Source organism: Hyalella azteca, unplaced genomic scaffold (genome assembly GCF_000764305.2).
Source record: "Hyalella azteca isolate HAZT.00-mixed unplaced genomic scaffold, Hazt_2.0.2 contig8347, whole genome shotgun sequence".
Classification (NCBI taxonomy): domain Eukaryota; kingdom Metazoa; phylum Arthropoda; class Malacostraca; order Amphipoda; family Hyalellidae; genus Hyalella; species Hyalella azteca.
The window spans coordinates 54,146-73,672 of NW_025938444.1; the positions used below are offsets into that span (position 1 = coordinate 54,146).

Genomic DNA, 19,527 nt, shown 5'->3' on the forward strand with positions numbered 1-19,527 from the left:
TTTTGAAAACTTTAATTCGAACATTTGCTGAGCATGGATATCATTCAAAATTAACTGGATCATTTAATTTACTTCAATAAATTTTTATGAGGAAGACATTTGTAATGAAGGATTATTTTATATTTCAAACGGAACATTTCTGTGATCTTCAGGGATTTAGGCTTTAAATACATTTGGGGTAACCTCAATAACATAATACGTCATTTTCGATACACAGCTGTTCTTGACTTCCACGTGGAACAATGGTTCGAAATAGGGTATTCGCACATCACTTATGGTAAGAGAGGGTTTTACAGGTGATGTATGAATACTTTCTGCTTCATGAAGGATTTTTAGTTGTTTGTTTTCTTTTTAAGTATTAAAAAATGTTCACTGTCTAACACAAAATTATTTAAGGACGATTTGCCTCTGTTGCCACATGCCACCAGCCTGAATTGTCAGCAGCCCAACGTGAATTGCAAACGGTACACCTACTTCATGCGCTAGTTGTGAGCGCATCAGTTAAATGCAAATTAGCTAATATCAAATATTCTAATATGTGATGCGGCTAATATGTAGTTGTAGTGATAGGCGTTGACTGCAAAACCTCCAGGAAGTACTGATCACAAAAGTTTTGGAACTACTGCTAGTGCGGAGAACATACTGTATGTATACATGCAATCATTGTATGTGGGACATAGATGTATAAGTTTCACTTTTGCAATTTGATGACCGTTGCACAAGTAATTTGCATGCAAAATAAACTAATTTAAGCATGAAATAAACATAGCCCGGTCTTTTTTGAAAATTCGAGAAAATATAATTTAGATCCTTCTGGTATTTTACAACTTAAATAAAAAGTTCATACCATAGATAAGAGAAAATTTTTGAGACAAAGAGCAATGGATTTTGTACATAAATCGACCCATATCAGATTTAACGAAGTAATTAGTATTATCAAGACAGTTATTTGATTATATGGCCCATTTTCTGAATTCAAAGTGCTTACTACGAATTGAAATTAAAGGTAGCCATCATTTAAAAAAATGGCTTGTCTGACGATCAAAAGATGCTTACACAGATGTGAACACTCCTTATTAATCTCGCAAACTACAAAGAAGCTAATGAACGCACTTAGTACGAATTGATTTCACTCATCTAAAAAAAATTGGGTTGTTTGTGATCAGCTATTCTGAATTGTGCACGTGAGCACATGAATTGGAAGTCATAAAACTTACCATATGAACGAAGATCATCATACCAACAACCAAGTAGAAAAACAGTGAAGAAGGAAATGGAAATAATTCCCGTTTACCCCTATAATGTAGTAAGAAAATTTCTCCCATTATTCAACATAGAACAGAATAATTTCATAATGCTAAACTCACTATAGAATTAATTGAAAAATATATAATTTTCAGCAAATCGGGCCTATTCAAAATAAAAATAATCCTGCAGTACTGAAAGGTTTCCGTAACGAGAACGCAACAGCTGGTCTAAAATGAACACTTTAGCCCTTAATTTGCAGTCAACGCTCAGCGGAGTACACAGCAATGACGGTGAACCGTCCTCGCCTGAACCTCGTACAAATAAAACAAATAATTAAACTTTTAAAAACCACGTTTTCTTAACGGACAAAAAAGAAAAACATTAACTCTTACATAACATTAAAGTTATGTAGAATGTTATGTTATGTTATGTTATGTAAGAGTTAATGTTTTTCTTTCTTGTCCGTTAAGAAAATGTGGTAATTAAAAATGGTTTTATATTCATTTTTTTATGAAAAAAAACGCGCTAATAATGAAGTCGGGTTAAGTGCGGAGGGAGGCGCATGCTTGAGTATAACTTCCATGAAGACTTGACTGACTAGAGCAGTGGCTGCTGAATTACGGCGCCTATGTATGAACATATCGTATGCTACTCAATCCTGAGTGTAAACATGATGGTGGTATTGGGCAATGCTGGCCACTAATATGCATCCTTTACTAACGCATAACAACCAATTTCTTAATATAATTTGGGGAGATAAAGCAAGTTCCGCCATTCAGGAAATAGTTTATTTCAATTCCACAAGTAAATTTGATAGCTCCATTCAAACAATTAAAGAATCTAGTCTAATATTAAACAAAATTGGACTGTGCAACACGCATTACGTGCAGAGATTTTACAGACATAACATACTCTACAACGTAGTACACGTACTGATTTGCAACAAATAGGAGTTAGTTGCTCTGATTATCATCAAGCTGCTAAGTTGTTCATGACACCATCTTAATGATGGAAGTGCCAACTTTCACAAGATTTCAAACATATCCAAGATGAAAGAAGCTTTGTGACATAGAATGCTTAGCATGAAATCGCATTAAAATGAGCTTGGGCTGTAAACTTTACAGAGTAGAATAGGTAGAACAACAGACCTGATCTTCCCGCGCAAAACTACAAGGAAAGCTTGCTCCCAAATACAATATAAAAAAACTCAAAAATAGGATTTTACAATTCTAAACAAAATGCAACACTAAGATACAATGCTCATGTCAGAAGGAATTATGCTAAACACCGTCAGATCTAGTTCTTAGAGTTTGCAGTGTGAAAGGCATCAAGATTATCACATGAAAACGAATTTACATGTTCCCAATTCAGGCATCTACAACTAACTTTACACGGCCAAATTAAAATTTAAATAAAACGCGCAATTAAGAGTTCCAATTTATTGGCAAATTTAGTAGTGCAAGCAAGGAAATTAACCTGCTCGGACGGAGCACACAATGAAATGTTAAACAATAAATTTATGAGTTATTATTTTGGTCTGAATTTAAGGAATTACAAATATTCCAGAATAAATTTAATTTGCAATCGGGGCTGAAACAGATGCGTGTGATGAGCGTAGCCACATAACCGGAATAGTTATTGACGTAAAATATCTAATTGCAATTTATTACCATGAACAATTTGATGACAATGTATAGGGCAACACTGAGCTGGTTGAAGAAGGGAATAACATAGAATGAAAGTGGCTTAAAGATATTCCCTGTGAAAACATACAGTTCTAAATGGTAAAATGATGTGGACCTACAATCCTACATACATAGCAGGCCTAACCTTCAACTCTAACTTGCAGCTACACACACACCAATATTACAGAAGATTTCATGAGTACCGTATTTGAGAAAATTACGACTTTCTTAGATAATCCAACGATGTAGGTACAACACGAGAACTACAAAACAAAAGACTCAATCCATAACCGATAATAAATAAATTTACTAATCTCGACTAACTTCTTCGTGGGACCAACTCTCGGCGTTCACCACTTCACCATGACCATCCCTTCACCATGACCATCCCTTCACCATGACCATCCCTTCACCATGACCATCCCTTCACCATGACCATCCCTTCACCATGACCCTTCACCATGACCAGCTCACGTGCACCACCGGGAAGTCCCACTCGTCAGGGTGGCCGTAGTGCGCCGTGTTGTTGCCGTAGTCCGAGGTACTCCAGCGGAACACGGGCAGGTTGTCGTGGGCCGGTCCGTTGACGGCGAGATATTGCATCTCAGAAAACAGCGCAGACGAAGTCACCTTCATGTCAGTGCCAGCATGGGACCGATGACCAAGAGCACCAAAGGGGTACGTTCCATTCGAGGGGTTGAGGTCATTCCGAGCAGAGATTGCGTTCTCGCCGCTATAGGGCGGATCGCAGTCGCACTTAGATAGAGGGTCGTTCTTGAAGTCGTTGTAGCGCATGAGGCTTATCATGCTGCCCAGATCTCGGACCTTAACATGGTCGCGTTTGAAGATAAGGGCGCGCGGGGTTTTGTCGTAAGAAAACCAGTCTCCGTACTGCTCAACCAGGGCAGGTTGGCCAGAGGCATTAAAAATCGAAGTGTAATACGGGACGTTGTAGCTCGCCCAGTAGCTGGTTTCTTGCAAATGTTGGGACTGGTCTCGGGCGACGATGAGACCTGGGATCTGTTCCAGAACCCACAATGTGCCGGGTCTGGGGACAATAAATACAGTCCCAAATAAGGTTTAAACTTGTTGGTCGTACAGATACGGGATCAGTTCTATGATAGAGATAACTGAAATTTCAAGACCGCCTGGAGGACAAGATTGGTCCTGCGACAAATATTTGCGAGTGCGTTTTAGTGCTAATTAAGAAAGTATGAAGCTCGGGACTTGTTCTGGTAGTCATAAGTCCTACTGAAAAATGGCTGAAATTTCGAGCTTCTAAAGAAATGAACGAAGAATAACGCCCAGCTCGATTTGACCGAGCAATTTTGATTGATTGGAGCTCGATCATTAGTAACTTAAGTTTAACAAAACGCCATGTATATAATTACTTCATCATATCGTCAATCATTCACAACCTGTACGTAATTCATCAACAAATTATAACCAATTGATAAATGATAACCATCTGAGATTAAATAAATAACCATTCAAGCAACTCTTTAATGACATCACTTAATAACGAGTCAGAACATGACTAACTTGACGACTTTGTTTGGCAAGAAGCGCTTGTAGTCGACCACCATCCACTGGTTGTTGTAGGTGCCGCTGTTGTGGCGACGGAAGATCTTCGTCCAGCTCTTGCCGTCCACCGCCAGCCTGTTGGCCACCAGCACGCGGATCCATTCCTGGATCTGCAGTAAAAGATAACGAGAATATTGCTACCACGTGGAGTTTATTTTACGGTATAAAACTAATCGTAAACACAGGTATAATTTCAATGATTTGAGTACGGAAAACCGATTATAATTCATGGATATTGAAGGCGGTAAGCCGATGATACATTCCCAGGGTAATAATATAAATACATAACAATTATTTGAGATGAAAAGCCGATGATATATATATTACCACGATGGGCAAATTATTTATTTATCAATAATAAAGGTGGAAGCTGTTATTATAATACCACGATAAAAACCGGAATAAAACGTTGAGATTTAAGACGGAAAAGAATTTCTATGAAAAGTACAAGAATCTTTTATACTGAAGGCAAACCGATGTAAAACAATTATCAGAATTAACATCCTTCTTGTAAATTAACTTCAGGAAAGAAGTGGAATGACAGACTGATGAACATATTTTTATTAATATGATTATAGTTTTATTTCAATACAACTATAATGATAGCTTACAAGCCAATGACATATCAAAATGATAGGGCCATAACAAGACTATATTGAAACGACTGCATTTGTAAATTCAATATATGTACTTTTAATGGAAGTAACTATCAGATGACTAAACTAAATGTCTTCATCTCACAAAAGCGATAGCGGTAATAATACAATTTACTAAAAGCTCTAAACCATTGTGAGAAGCAGAATTTTCTCGCGCTCCGTAGCTCGAAGTAAATCTTCAAGTGATGGCGTTCATCATCATCAGCTGAATAGCATTGCATTAATTACCCAATCAATTTTTCTTACTTGATACCTGACAGTCTTTCTGTCAAAATGGTGCTACAGCCAAACAATTTAGACATGCTATATTCCAGGAGTATCTCTACTGCCCTAGCGTTCATCAGCCCCCACTATATGCGGTGGTAATTCAGTGCTTTGCTATTAGAAATACATACCTAACGGGTTTATTACGGTGCGAACACCCGCTGCTTAGTGACCGTAAAGGAGTTATCGTAACTTATTGTATCGTAACTATCATATTTATTTAGTAGAAAGCGCCTCGATAACACGGTCACTGCAGCTTCGGATACTACACCATTACTATGTTACGCAGATTTTAGTCACCTCGCCCTGAGGCTGGATGTTGCTCCAGAGGGCGGGGTTGCTGTTGCCGATGGTGGTCTCCATGCTGAGCAGACCGGAGGAGAGGAGGTAGAAGTCGTCGGCGGAGTGCAGGATGCCGGGGTAGGATGAGAACGCCGCGGTGTGGCCGGGCACGCGTGCTACGCCCTGCTTGAACTTCTCAGGCTGGAATGGCAGGATGTATCTTTTCTGCATGCGCAGCATCGACTGCAATCTGCAAGGAATGCGATGGAAAGTAGAATTTTACCGAGTTAAGATTAGGGATTCAGTAGCTCTTGCATATAGTCAGAGACAGATTCTTTTTTCGAGTATTTAATTACAATTTTAAACCCAATGACGGGGACGACTATATTTCCCTCATCAACTGAATGCAAGCAAATATATTTTGTCCCACAATACACTGAATTTAATCGAGCCTCACGAGTTCCAGGTGACGTGCGAGGCGAAGAGGTCGGTGTTGCCAGGCAGGAGCTTGACGAGGGCCGAGCAGTGGCCGTCGCCCCGCACCACGCGGCTGCTGTTGTCCTGCTTCAGCGCGCTCTCCAGGTCCTCCAGGTCACCGCTCATGTTCATCCAACTGCCGGTTCAAAGCAATTATTTGTAGGTACAATAATTATTGAGCTATGAAGTCCAATAGTTTCCAATACTAAGTAGAATGAATAACTGATGAATAAATAATGCACGTCAGTAGGTAATCCAGTTCCATTCAACAGCTCAGTAGTGAATGATTTCGACTCGTTGCATCGGAAAGATATTCGTAGTGATAAATCAAATTTGCAGTGAAATCAAATATAATTAATATTCTCAGTGAAATCAAATCTAGTTGAGATTCTACAGATCTCCGATAATCTTAAACATAAAGATGCTCGCTGAATACACGCATTATAACACCACAAGCGGGCGATGAAACCGCCATATCATTGCTCGATCCTTCTTCCTGAATTTGTTCACCCAAGAACGAGTTCACGCACCTCTGGTTATTCACACGGTTTCAGTTTTGAAACACTTGAAGAAATACTCAACCTAGGTCAGTTGTTCCTAAGCATCATTCGTAACCTGATCCTGCTGTTTTTTTTAACAACATTTAAGAAGCGCTTTCGGGTCAGGCACGCCTCAACACGACTTATAGAACATGTTATCTTCCATCGCTTCATCGCATGTATTACCAAAGTAATTTCGCTTGAAAAGCTACAAAACAGACGTCTAGAATTTCGTTGGATGCGCCAACAAAACTTCAACATTGGATGCCAACAGCCACGCGGGTGGATGACTCACAGGATGTCCTCGGATGGAATGTCGCCCTCGGTGTTGTGCTTAGCGTAGCCGTCCATGAGGCCCTGCAGCTGCCGCAGCACGAGGCCTGCCTGCACACAAACTCTTGCAATTGTTACGATAATTCGGCATCAATTTGTCTAGAATGACGTGATTTCGTTCATCCAACGCCCAAAAAATTTACCAGATTTCCTCAGTTATCAGAAAAACTGATTAACATGACATTATAAATAAAAATGATGATGGAAGAACCTTGCACGAATACTCGAAAGTAAGCATTTTTTTCAAGTCAATACAATAACATTATCAACGGTAGGTGGTAATACCACACAGTTCGTTTAGTACTCTAATTAATGAAACTTGACTGTGCCCTGGTTGTAATAAAGATATTAGGGAAGATTTATATACAGACTGGTTTCTGGTTCAGTAATGCACGTTCGAACCTTTAAATACTGAACAATAGTTCAGAAACTTCGATTCGATTACAATAGAAAATGTCAACTCGAGCTCAAATATTACCTGGTACCAGAGAGGATCATCGGCAGAGTGCTTTTTTATCATCGAAAGCATCCACTTGAAGTTTATCTTGACGAACTCGCGGAGTTTGACGCAATATTCCTCGCCCTGCCAGTCACAGTAGCCCTTCATCGTGTTCCTGGTAAACCAACCGAGGAAACGTTCTATTATTCTTCTTAATGCAGTTCCATTACTGTGAAGTGACTAAGTTCGTGTCTCGTGTCTAACTCTAATCGTTGAACATTTACGATTGACCGTCATTTGTAAGGGCAAATACGACTTGGGTTTATAGTAGCGATTATGATCTATGGTGTACATATATAATTTTTCATTTTCAAATCGCCCATCATTTTAAGACTCATTTCTCCCTGTAAGGGCTGACCTGAAGCTTGGAAAGTATAGAAAGTATAGACAGTCATTGCGTGTCTTACCTTCATTCACAGTAAGTCATTCTAAAACAGATACAACCTACAATACAACCGAAGTTGGGTGACCAGGCTTAGCAACCATTACCACCAGCTGCTGTAGAACCAACATCTGCAACCAACCTCATAACCAAAGTTATGTGACTATATTATATATACTCTCATGTAGGCAAGGCAAGCATTACAGCCAGGTTTTGTAGAACCAACATCTCCTGCAACCAACATCATAACCGAAGTTGTGCGACTATATTATAAATACTCTTATACAACCTAATACAGACAACGCAAGCGTTACCGCCAGCTGTTGTAGATGATGGCATGGGAGGCCGCGGCCTCCAGGTAGCCGGCGCTGTAGGCCTGCACGCTGTCACTCGCCACCGGTCGCGTCTCCAGCTCCAGGAACGCCCACCTGCATATATTGACTTATAGGCCTTTTCTGCGCATTTTCTCATTTATGGAAAAAATGCACTATTGTGCTCGCCATGTCAGTCTGTCTGTCCGTCCGTCTGTCCATGACGTCAAGTTTTCGTCGACGAAAAAAAGCGCTCTCTGTCACTCACTGCAGTGAGTACTGAGTTCTATTTTATGCCTTTTTTGTTCGCGGACTTGGCCATTTTTTAATGTCGACGGTATCAGTACTACCGCCCCTCGTGGCACCATGAGACATGCAGACATGATGTCGCAAATCAATGTTAGGTTATTATTGCCCATGTGTTGTATAGTGCGTGGTGCTGACAGGACAACACAAGTCTCAGTTGCGTTTTGACTGCCAGTGTTGTAATCGAGGGTTAAGAATATAACAAGCTTCAATAAAGTTATAAAACAGCCCTCATCCTCAGCGATGATTGAGAAATATCACAATATGCAGATGCAACCTAAACGTGCCCTCTTTGCAATGAAAAAATCAAACATAATGAAGGAAATACAAAAATTCTTACAGTAATACCGCCACTTTCTGTCCATTACATGTAAGACCACTATCAAAATAGTGAATAAAATAAGAAAAATACAACACTATAGAAAATACTTGCAAATTATTAAAAATAATTCATATGAATAAATAAAAAATTTATGATTATTTATCCTGAATGATTTAGATTATTAATGTGTGAATCGTGGATAAAAAGCGACAGTAAATAATATATAATCTAGTTTAGACGTCAACAATTTCAACAGCCACTGCGATGAGTCAAGACTACGCCACGTTCACTCACCCGTTAGTGAAAGTCAGCCATTTCAACAGCCACTGCGATGAGTCAAGACTACGTCACGTTCACTCACCCGTTAGAGAAAGTCAGCCATTTCAACAGCCACTGCGATGAGTCAAGACTACGTCACGTTCACTCACCCGTTAGTGAAAGTCAGCCATTTCAACAGCCACCGCGATGAATCAAGACTACGTCACGTTCACTCACCCGTTAGTGAAAGTTTCATCGGAGTAATTAGTTCTGGCGATCCAGTTGTCTGCAAGTCCGTCGTGTAGCTGCAAAGTAACCTCGGTGTTGCCTTCCAGCGGGTCATCCTGCAGCGTCACGCTCATCACGCGGCATAGCGCCGGCGTCACGAGGCACGCGAGTAACGCTACCGCTAACGTCTTCATCGTATATTTCTAAGTTATTATACGCGGGGAATAATGATATCTAAACAAAAGTGTGGCAGGGTAAATGGAAGAAAAATCATTGGTGCAGCGAAGAGGTCAACATACGAAAGCGACATCAACGAAATGATACAATTCTTGACGTGACACGAAATTAATACGGAAGGAGAAATGTTCCGAGGCAGTTTCTTCGAAGGGACATGCCTTCCACATGCAGGTCAGAATAATGAACAATTACAACCAAACGCCTTCATAAATATCAGACTAAGGTCGAGTAGAGCTGCTCATATAAACGACCTCGCCAGGAATAAAGAAGAAACATAATACTGCTCTGAGTAATTAATTCTTATCGCTGGACTTGTGCTCGGGAAGCCCAGGGGTCGCACGGTCGTCCCTTAGACGTCCCTCGGCGTCCTTCCCTCCCTTGACCAAGCGCTGGCAATGAGCTCATGACGCAAGGCTGGCTACTTCTTATTGATATTTGCCGGAAATATGTTTCCTCAATTGCATTTGGCGGAAGGAAAGAAAAAAATTCTTAAATCACTATTAAATCCAACGAATGATGTAAGTGATAATGGTCGCGATAGCAGTGATATTTGAGAAGAGTTATGAACTTTTCCTGCAGCAACGCGGCCATCAGCGGAGGGAGGGGCGGGGGAGGGCCGTCTCCCAGGGGCATGCAAGGCAACACTTGTAAATCTGGCTGAGTTCTCTTCACTCAATCGGCGTGATATTAAACACAACATTCATTATTCAAATGATTATATCTAATACATGTTATAAATGATAAATATATACGGTAATGTGTTGCAATGTCCTTTAAACGAATGCAAACTTTTGGAGAAATAGTAGACCAATTGTTTTATGAAGTACCGAGATATATTAATGGAGCCTGTTTAATCCGTGACATTCAACGCTACATTTTTATTAAATACTTCAAATGTGACGAACACAATAGAGATGAAAGTAAAACAGGATCCCAACAAATGAACGCCCTTCTATTCTACCTTGGTAGTTATATAAACATAGGTCAAAATAATTGAAATGTTAAGCAATCAGAATAAACTTATCGGTCATTTACATATAAATAAATAGGAATTCTCGAACGTCCTATTCAGCACTAACGAAGCATTGTCAAATCCCAGCAACAATGGCAATGACGTGTTAGAATTGGACTACGTATCCAAAAATTGGTCCCAAGTAGATTGGATGGCAACATAGGAGATCGAAAATTCGAAATATAAAGCAATCAAAATAAATTTATGTTATTTTATATGAAAATAAAAATGAATCACCATCGCACCAAAAGAGAAGAATACAAACATTAACGGGATAATTAGTGAATATAAAATTCAATCACAAAATAAAGGAAACTTTCTATGGTTATTCTGCTGCATCTCTTTCCATCAATTGGCGGCAATTAGGTATAGGTAACGATTCCGCATGGGTAACAAGTTACTGTTGAATTATCAAGCAGCTCCGGCGAAGACATCAATAAGGAATGCAATTAGGCGCTGTATCAGTGCGTGTGATAATTGGCCTTAAAATAAAGTGGTGAATAACAAGGTAATTAAAGACAATCACTGGCCCTCACAAAGTTAATTCATTACGAAAATCAAATAATAAATAAGCAAACATAAGATACAACGCCAGGAGTTACGAACGGTGCCTGTAGGATGTATTCAAAACTACAACCTCCATACATAAGGACTCAATCCACCATAACCACAGAAACACACAACATGGAAACCACGGCGGGATATAAATAGTTAAAAATACAAGAATATTCCACGACAGTTATTTGAGACAGCTTATCTTCTACATATATCAGCTACAGAGTCTAAATCTCAATAAAATACACTAACAATATTTAGTGCCTTGAGCCCTAGATTCAACCTACAGCCACGAACAATCGGAATAAGGCACAAATGGGGCGATGCTTATCTAAATACTCAGGAAAAGCCAAAAACCTTTCAATCGCATGTACTTCAGCTACGCTAGTTGACGTACATTTCAAATTTCACGTACGTAGGTACAAATTTCAAACTCAAACGATCTTTCGACATCCGTCTCCAACTTTCGACAGCCGTTTTCATGACACATGACCCTCAACAAACTGTGCAAATACAATGTTAACCATCATTTCGAGCCAATTAACCACAACCTGTTCCAGAAAAAAATGCGATTAAGCCCCTGTCCAACTTTGGGTCTTGGTGTTCGACAAGCCGTAAGATGGTCGACAGCACAGGTCTAGCAGAGCCGTCCGACCGCCCCTGCTTGGCCCTCAACCGAAAAGGCAGCAAATGAGGAACAATTTCAAGTTTTCATAGGCAATATTTTTTGCTTCATTTTCGGCATCCAGGATATTGAGGCAAACTGGCATGATTCCGTCATAGATAAGACTTCGAAATGCCACGATACTTAGACTTTATGTTAACAGGTTAAAAACATAGTTAAGGCACCAGAAACTAAATTCATACATTTGATTACTATTTTCGTACATTCCAAAGAAATATTTTTTTAATAATGCGCTAAACACCAATCATAAGGAAGATGAAAAATTTATTTACGAGTGCATTAAGCGTAATAAACGTAGTAAATTTCATGAGTTGGCGTCAAGTTAAAGAGACTTGAGTAGCTGCTCGGCCTCTTTAGCAGCATTCTGGTCGTCGCGCGAAGGCTGAGGCAGCGCCTTGACGAGGTCTAGGGCGCGCTGCAGGTAGAGGGCGGCCTGCTGTCTGTCCTGTAGCTGCGCGTAGCACTTGCCGATCATCAACAAGTTCTGACTGCACACGTACATTTACCAAAACAAAATTAGTTGACTTGACAAATCGACAACTTGATAAATGATCATTTATGAATCAGAATGAAGCTGCAAATCAGATGTCCATTTTAATATATTTAGATATCGCAATTAACAAGTGGCTGAACCTTTAAAGGTTGTAGAATTACTAATATTCAAGGAGCTTTGATCGAACATTCGAATCGACCGAGCAATAGGCGACCATTTAAAGAATCAGTGTGGATATTATTCACCAATTCATAAATCACCCTTTTTTAATTTAATAATAAATTCCTTATGAAGGATTAACTGAATATCAAAGAGGATAATTTCAAGATTGTAATATGAAAGAAGAAATTATAACAACAAGAAATTCGTTTCAATCCATCACAGAGCGAGTATAAATTTTATGAAAACATTAAAGAACGCCATCTTGAAATTAATTCGAATGGATAAAAATCTCCTTTTCTGGAGCGAACGAAGCTGGCCTCAGACTAAGGTTCCAATGGATTGCAACCTGCGCCTAGAACAGAAGTCTAAACAATGAGAAACTCGTATCAACGTTGGCCGTTTAGACACACACTATCTGAAGGAAGAGATAAGCAGCTACCGCGTAAATTTTCGAGACGTTGTTTAGGCTTATTATTTTAACTCTAATTGATATCGTCTCAGAATCGAAGCTCAAAGTACTCAATGTCTCTATGAAGCAAATTTTAATGAATACAACCTCTGCGCATGTTACTGGCACGCGATATTCCGTACAGAGACGATACCTATTGAAATAACTAAAACATTAATCTGCAAAAGCTGAAAATCTGAACAGTGTTCATGCAAATTATTATGCGTAATTTCCCTGGCCGCAACGCCAGTGGGGAATTACACTGCTATCAGCTAGTAGGCCTATTGTGGCGCGTTTACACGCGCGAGTCCACAATGTGTAACTCGGGAAGAGGTTTCTGTTCGAATAATGCTGGGGCCCACGAAATCGTTTGTCGAGAAATACAAACTCAATGTCGTAAAAGAAGAAGATTAGAGTTTTAAGAGGATTTAAAGTTGGTTGACATAAAGTTCCAACTAAATTATTTTTCAACCGGACAAAGTTCCTTCTTCAAGAAATGAAAACAAACTCGTTGAAAAAGTACAAACTAAGAAAAAGGGCATGCTTGTAGTGTTGAAATATCTTCTGCTCTGATATATAAACTCTTTTTACAGCGATGCTAAGTTGACAGTAAACATGATAATTCGTACCATCTTCTCGTAAACATATGTTTAAAAAGTGTTAGCCTAAAGCTATCGATTGATTACATCAGTAGCGATTGATTGAACAAACTAGCGATTGATTGCAGCAAGTACAACCGCCAGAGCAAGTTCTACCATTGTTTGAAGTGTAGTGGATGGCTTCTCCAAAGAAACGCATTTTTGACACTCCTGTTAAGTTAACATGATTCAGGTCCCTTCACACCTGAACCACTAACTCATATTGAAGAGGGTTCGATCACATCGAGAAGTGAGAGCTGCTCGCTCAGTTTCGCCACTAATCAACCTAATACTAAATACTAGGTAGGCGTGACCTGTTTGACCAACGCCAATACATACTAGGTAAATTAAGTTGAAACAACGTTGGGCACGAGTTAATTTCGTTGAAACGATGTTTAATTAACGTTTGATGCTTGATCTGATATAACCTCTCGCAAACGACTCCCACCTGTAGAAGGAAGGCGCTACTTCCTCTGCGTGCAAGAAGACGTCAAGAGCCTCCTGGTAAGTGGACGTGGGGGGCGTCGCGAACAACACCGCCGCAACCTTACGTTGGTACCAAGGGATGGCTGCGATGTTATAGTGCCTATAATGTAGAGCAATTATTTATTGCTCCATTTACTAACCTTACATACATTAAGCATGGATTTACGTGGATAATTTAAAAGTCTGAGTCGTGCAGTGATGTTGATGAAAAATTAGAGCAAAGTGCTTGTGATGATCTCCACGATCGGCTGAATTTCGAGTCACAATGGAGGAATCTCGATAGTGATGACTGAATCATGATTATAACCGCATTCAAAATCACTAGCTAACTACTTGGCAATAAAGAGCAACTGAGCTTGGCGCTAAATAACAAATGACTGATCAGAATAAACTGTTTTGATAAGCGTTTCTTGATAGTTCCAGGGATAAGGTATCGTATACGGTCGCTACTCAAAGCTGATAATGTGCACTAGAGTGCACGATTAATACAATAAATGTTAGCGATTTTGTCCGGTGTAAACCTGGCTTCTCAATATAATCATTATAATTGTATGCAATTGGACGTAATATTCACTTGACCTGAAGAGATTGATGACATGAGTCATCATCTGGAAGACACGTGATAATCAAGCGATCAAGACCTTAGTTGTGGGCGGAAGCGAATGTTATACCGTACAAGGGCTAGCAACCTTAATTAAGTACCGGTAAGGCCCTCTGCAGTAGTTATAAGCACTCCGCGATGTAACGTGTCGGTTGAGGTCTCCGACCTTACGGTCGCCGCCGTAGCTTACACCTCTGTATCGTAATGTATAACCACCCCGTACATAAGATAAGTTATCTAGACACCTGTGTCTTACTTATCCTTCACGACCTTAGTCACGTAACTCGATCCTCAGGTAGAACTTAATATCTGAGCTAGACAATTTCGTCGATTAATAGTCGACAAAGTTGCGGACGACGTTATATAAGGACTGATAAAGATGGATAATGCAAATGGTATCGATTGACGAGATCAATGATACGATTGATGAGAACAGAGATATGATGGATAATGATACGATTTATATCACAAACTGTAATTGATAAAATTGTGAATGCTGTTGATAATAGTGCTTTGTTGCGTTACCGAGCCTGAGCTGCTACTACGTTTCAAACAGAATTGAACGTAAACCCGCACATGGTTAACTATCACTGATCTAGGTGATAGAACAAGATCGAGCATTTCCAGCTCAAGCATCAGAACGTTAATGAAACTCAGGGATCTGTGCTATTCTAAACCAGGTATAGGTGTGCCAGACGTCCTGGGCAGTCTCCGTTGGTTGAAGCGTATAAATTATGACTCCTTTTTCGGTGATATTTAGGAGAATAGCAAGATGAAAACATCATGTGGTAGACTATAGTTTAGGGTAAATTCAAAGAACAACGCTCCGCTCCGCTTCCGGGTTGCCGGCATTAAAGCAGTTATGTCCTCAGGTCGGAGTCAGCCAAAAGCAAGTCATGCCATTAGTGTGGCAAAGTCTGAAAAGCCCAATGATGATGATACGCGAACATTAACTCGTACCAGTAAGGAAGAATTACGCGTACCAACGACGGAGGGCGAGGAAGCAAGGGACAAAGAATGTCCCTTGCCTTTAACCAACTAACAAAATCTCGAAGGCTAAAATTAGAGACAACAGAACCGGACTCGTGCAAACACGAGTTAAATCCGTCCAAGATCGACAATTATTCATCGACCACGAATTAAATCCGTCAAACATCGAGAAAGATTCAACGATCACGACTAAGATCCGAAAAATCTCGCGACGAGATTAGCGACGTCCGATAAAATACAGGACTAACAGATTCAACGATCAACCTAGAGAAGAGTCTAAGTTTGCGCATACTAGTTATCGAGGGGCCACAAGACTACCCGCGTGGAAGACCAGCCAAGATACAATATTTCCTGCTCTCAGATTCTCCTCCGCGTTCCTCGTAGCGAAACGGTGATAGTACTGCACTAGGAGTTCTTATTAACTGTAGATCTTCCTCCGCTCGCTCAAGCAAGAACGGGTGACATTGACGTGTCTGTAATCGCCTTCTAGGCTGTCAATAAGTACCTACCTATGTCTGCTAATCCTTACCGCGCTTCTCTAACCTCCAACTGTTAACAGACACACAACAGCTGGAGCCTTTCCACAACCTGACACTTCTCACGGAATAGGACCGAAGTAACGATTTATAATTAACGTTATAATATAGAAAGCAAAGAACATTTCTTTCTGATCACTAAGGTGATGGATGAAAATCAGAAAAGATCAAACTGGAATAGAATATTCTTGACCCTCTATTTATAGTCGCATTTGCACTAGATGAAGTAAATTATTTTGCTTCTGCAATAAAATTTTATACTCAAGTTGAACATTTGACACGCAAGACAAGGCACTTTGTAATACACAAAGTACGGAACACGGTAGATAAGGTTAGAATACAGTCACGGTAGCTACTGGTAGACTAGGCTATAACAAAATTACCATGTTGCACCCTAAAACTGACAGCCCTGGGTACCAGACTGTTCATGTTAACAGCGGGCAATCATCTAACTATGGCTTTTGCCGCGACCTCCACGACTAGCCGCAGCTGATCGCGCAGCTAAAGTTCCTAACGCAATGTATCAGATGTGGCTACTCAATGCGTGCTATCCGGAAAATTTTATAACTGGAAGTAATCCAAGAAAATCTATGCAAATCAAATCCTACTAGTAAATAAATACCAGTTAATTTGGGAACGATAGTTTCTTGTCGTTCACAATTGAGATAATGAATATACTGTATAAAATAACACTTACCACATGCCCAAGAGGTACCAAGATGTCCCATCTTTTGGGTTCAACTCGCACGCTTTCTGTAAAAAAATTATTGATTATTTTACTAGTACACCGCATCTTGGTATATACCGTAAATTGATAAGAAATCCAGCGCTCTGATTCAAGTGCTCCATGCCTGACACTGAAGTTTAGATCACGATTCTTGCTAAGTCCTAGAAAGCATTGGGCCACAACTTTCCTAGTCTCTTCACTGGCAAGCTTCACCGTAAGAAATGCGCGAGAATCGAGTGCTGACAAACCCAATGCGTTCAATAATTCTTCAAATTTATAGTTGGTAAATGTTCACATAGGAAAATTACTAAACAATCCCGACAAGACTAAGTTAACTATGGAAAACCACACCCATGACCAAAATATATATACACTACCTTAATTGTTTCATCATATAGGAGCACTGAACAATAAAAATTATAACTTGCAAGCACAACTGCGCCTATATTCCTTCACCTGCACACACGCTTCATCTCCCTAACCTGCACACACGCTTCATCTCCCTAACCTGCACACACTCCCGCAACAGGGCACCGGCGCGCTGGGCATCAGGCGACGCCTTCGCCAGCTCGTAGAGCGCCCGCGCCAGCCTCCACAGCACCTCGTCGTCCCCGCCCGCCTGCCGTGGCATCAACATTGTGTAACGTTTGCGTACGAATATTAAGCTAATTATTGACGCTAATGCCTTGCCGATGATGCATGTGACTGCAGAATGCATTTCAGTTGTTCGATTACGCTGGTTAAATTATGTTAATTGACATAATCTTTCTAGAAGAGGGTGAACTTAACTTCGTTGGTGCCTCTAACTTACCAGGTCGTTCATAACATAACATAGTATTGTCGGTACTGATGAATAGGCATGATGTTGACTGTCGCCGATTCATGTGATTTTAGTGACTTGTTCAAATGAGATCTAAAAAATGGTCCATTGACCAGATCTATCAAAACTGACGTTAGTTTGAAAACGCTAATAGACTTCTGCTAGGTCCGTATATATAGGGTATTAGGAATTCTAAGTCGGCTGGGGAAGCGAGAAAGGCTCATCGTAATCACAATTCAACTGACGCAATGACTGAAGAAAAACTACATACGACAGAATAATGGAAGAAAATTCGGTAAGTATAAAATTTCAAAGTCAGGAATTCACCGAAACTGAGCGAAGGGATAATGAACGGTCACAAATCACCGGATGATCAAAACACTAAATCTATTACCTTGAGCGGCTCGAGCAGGTCGTGGATGGCGGTAAAGTCGCCGCGGTCGTAGAAACGATCAGCGTCTTGGATGACCTCAGCTCTGCTGCCGCTCGCGAAGACCACAGCAGACCCCGCCATGATCAGCGATCCTGCCACCACGGATCCTCCTCGAGCGATCTTCGAGGTAAATTTGTTCATTTGTTCTAATTATGCTAACTTAATATAATAATACACGTAGAAATAACTTCCTATTATATGTATAATTGCTAAGAAATGTGGGAAATATTTTCGTAGAATTTAGAGGTGAATTATCCAGTGCAAGTGTATGCTATAATAATAATATAAATGAAAACATCGAGAAAATGACACGGAATCAACAATTTTAACTCATTAAAAAAAACATTCGCCTTGAATTTAATTTTTCCATAGGAACAATAACCTCGTAACTACAGGGTAGATATACTTGCCCACTTGAGAGCGACGCTTGCAGGACGCGCGACAGTCGTGTGGGAGTGTGCGCGGTACGCCGGCCTACGAAGACGCGCGTTATGTTTGCAAGTGTACCGCGCTGCTGCGCTCACTGATCGCAACATCGCTTACAGTTCTGGCAAGATATGCGACGAGGACGGGTATCTGAGGCGATATCGATCTGAACCAACCGCAATACCGCGTTCATTGATTCGTTATCAAATGCACTTATTCAGACTTATCAACGATTTACCGAAAAATGTCATGTGTTCATTTTCATAATTTTCCTCCAAATAAACTTGAAATATATGCACAAAAAATTTATGCGCTTATTTTGAAACTTTTACTCCCAACTAAACTTTGAATGTAAAGCCATTTGATTTTTGCTTAACAGTGAGTTAAGTTACCATTACTCGAAAATTGGATATAAAAATCCAATCATGCTGCGAGACAAGATTTCAATCCTGGATTTTAACAATAAACCAGGCAATAAATAAAAGCGCTCACTAATGAATGATGTTCGCAACAACATTAATGATGTTCGCAACAACATCAATGATGTTCGCAACAACATTAATGATGTTCGCAACAACATTCATCGCACTTGAGACCATTCAGCAACCTCGGACTATAGAGGAACTTTGGATTACACAGGGCCGGGGGGGCGTCCAGGTCCCCAGCAACAGCGTCACGAGCCGTTGCTCCTGCGGCATATGATCGACTTCAGTGGTTTTTGGTGACGACTAAACAATAGATTACGAAAAATTATATTACGCGGTTCATAAGGAGATAGAGCGTTTTTGGATAATCCGGGAGCGAGACGACTCAATGTATTGAAATATAATTTTGTTGGAAGGAGGCGTAGGAGTCCAGGGGACGCAATCCTTACGAGCCACTGCATGCATCAGGCGTATGACGC

General features: G+C 40.3%; 3 protein-coding genes across 3 annotated transcripts; all 3 read right to left on the reverse strand.

Annotated features, from left to right (window-relative positions):
• Positions 1 to 2,018: 2,018 nt before the first annotated feature.
• LOC108677620 (putative phospholipase B-like 2) lies at positions 2,019 to 10,846 on the reverse strand. The gene is made up of 8 exons (XM_018165871.2): positions 9,384 to 10,846; positions 8,264 to 8,377; positions 7,547 to 7,682; positions 7,031 to 7,119; positions 6,177 to 6,332; positions 5,738 to 5,969; positions 4,476 to 4,627; positions 2,019 to 3,981 (listed from the first exon to the last, which is right to left on the reverse strand). The coding sequence occupies exons 1-8, from the start codon at positions 9,566 to 9,568 to the stop codon at positions 3,390 to 3,392; spliced, it is 1,656 nt and encodes a 551-aa protein (XP_018021360.1). The 5' UTR covers positions 9,569 to 10,846; the 3' UTR covers positions 2,019 to 3,389.
• Positions 10,847 to 10,916: 70 nt separating this feature from the next.
• Positions 10,917 to 16,992, reverse strand: LOC125178257 (regulator of microtubule dynamics protein 1-like). Its single transcript, XM_047881592.1, has 3 exons — positions 16,915 to 16,992; positions 14,053 to 14,190; positions 10,917 to 12,351 (listed from the first exon to the last, which is right to left on the reverse strand). Exons 1-3 carry the CDS (start codon positions 16,917 to 16,919, stop codon positions 12,186 to 12,188), a joined length of 309 nt encoding a protein of 102 aa, XP_047737548.1. The 5' UTR covers positions 16,920 to 16,992; the 3' UTR covers positions 10,917 to 12,185.
• Positions 16,993 to 17,413: 421 nt separating this feature from the next.
• LOC108677616 lies at positions 17,414 to 19,297 on the reverse strand. The gene is made up of 3 exons (XM_018165868.2): positions 18,608 to 19,297; positions 18,159 to 18,317; positions 17,414 to 17,563 (listed from the first exon to the last, which is right to left on the reverse strand). Exons 1-3 carry the CDS (start codon positions 18,731 to 18,733, stop codon positions 17,414 to 17,416), a joined length of 435 nt encoding a protein of 144 aa, XP_018021357.2. The 5' UTR covers positions 18,734 to 19,297.
• Between the last annotated feature and the right edge of the window lie 230 nt (positions 19,298 to 19,527).

Excerpts from the sequence above, each read along its gene's own strand:
- LOC108677620 (XM_018165871.2), bottom strand. The coding sequence starts at position 9,568 with ATGAAGACGTTAGCGGTAGCGTTACTCGCGTGCCTCGTGACGCCGGCG. Across the intron at positions 6,333-7,030 it reads ATTCCATCCGAGGACATCCT|TTGGATGAACATGAGCGGTG; the intron begins GTGAGTCATCCA and ends TTGAACCGGCAG. Across the intron at positions 3,982-4,475 it reads TTGCCAAACAAAGTCGTCAA|ACCCGGCACATTGTGGGTTC; the intron begins GTTAGTCATGTT and ends TATTGTCCCCAG.
- LOC125178257 (XM_047881592.1), bottom strand. Across the intron at positions 12,352-14,052 it reads GTAGCGCCTTCCTTCTACAG|TCAGAACTTGTTGATGATCG; the intron begins GTGGGAGTCGTT and ends GTACGTGTGCAG.
- LOC108677616 (XM_018165868.2), bottom strand. The coding sequence starts at position 18,733 with ATGTTGCGATCAGTGAGCGCAGCAGCGCGGTACACTTGCAAACATAAC. Across the intron at positions 18,318-18,607 it reads CAAGCGTCGCTCTCAAGTGG|ATCGCTCGAGGAGGATCCGT; the intron begins GCAAGTATATCT and ends TTTACCTCGAAG. Across the intron at positions 17,564-18,158 it reads ACCTGCTCGAGCCGCTCAAG|GCGGGCGGGGACGACGAGGT; the intron begins GTAATAGATTTA and ends ATGCCACGGCAG.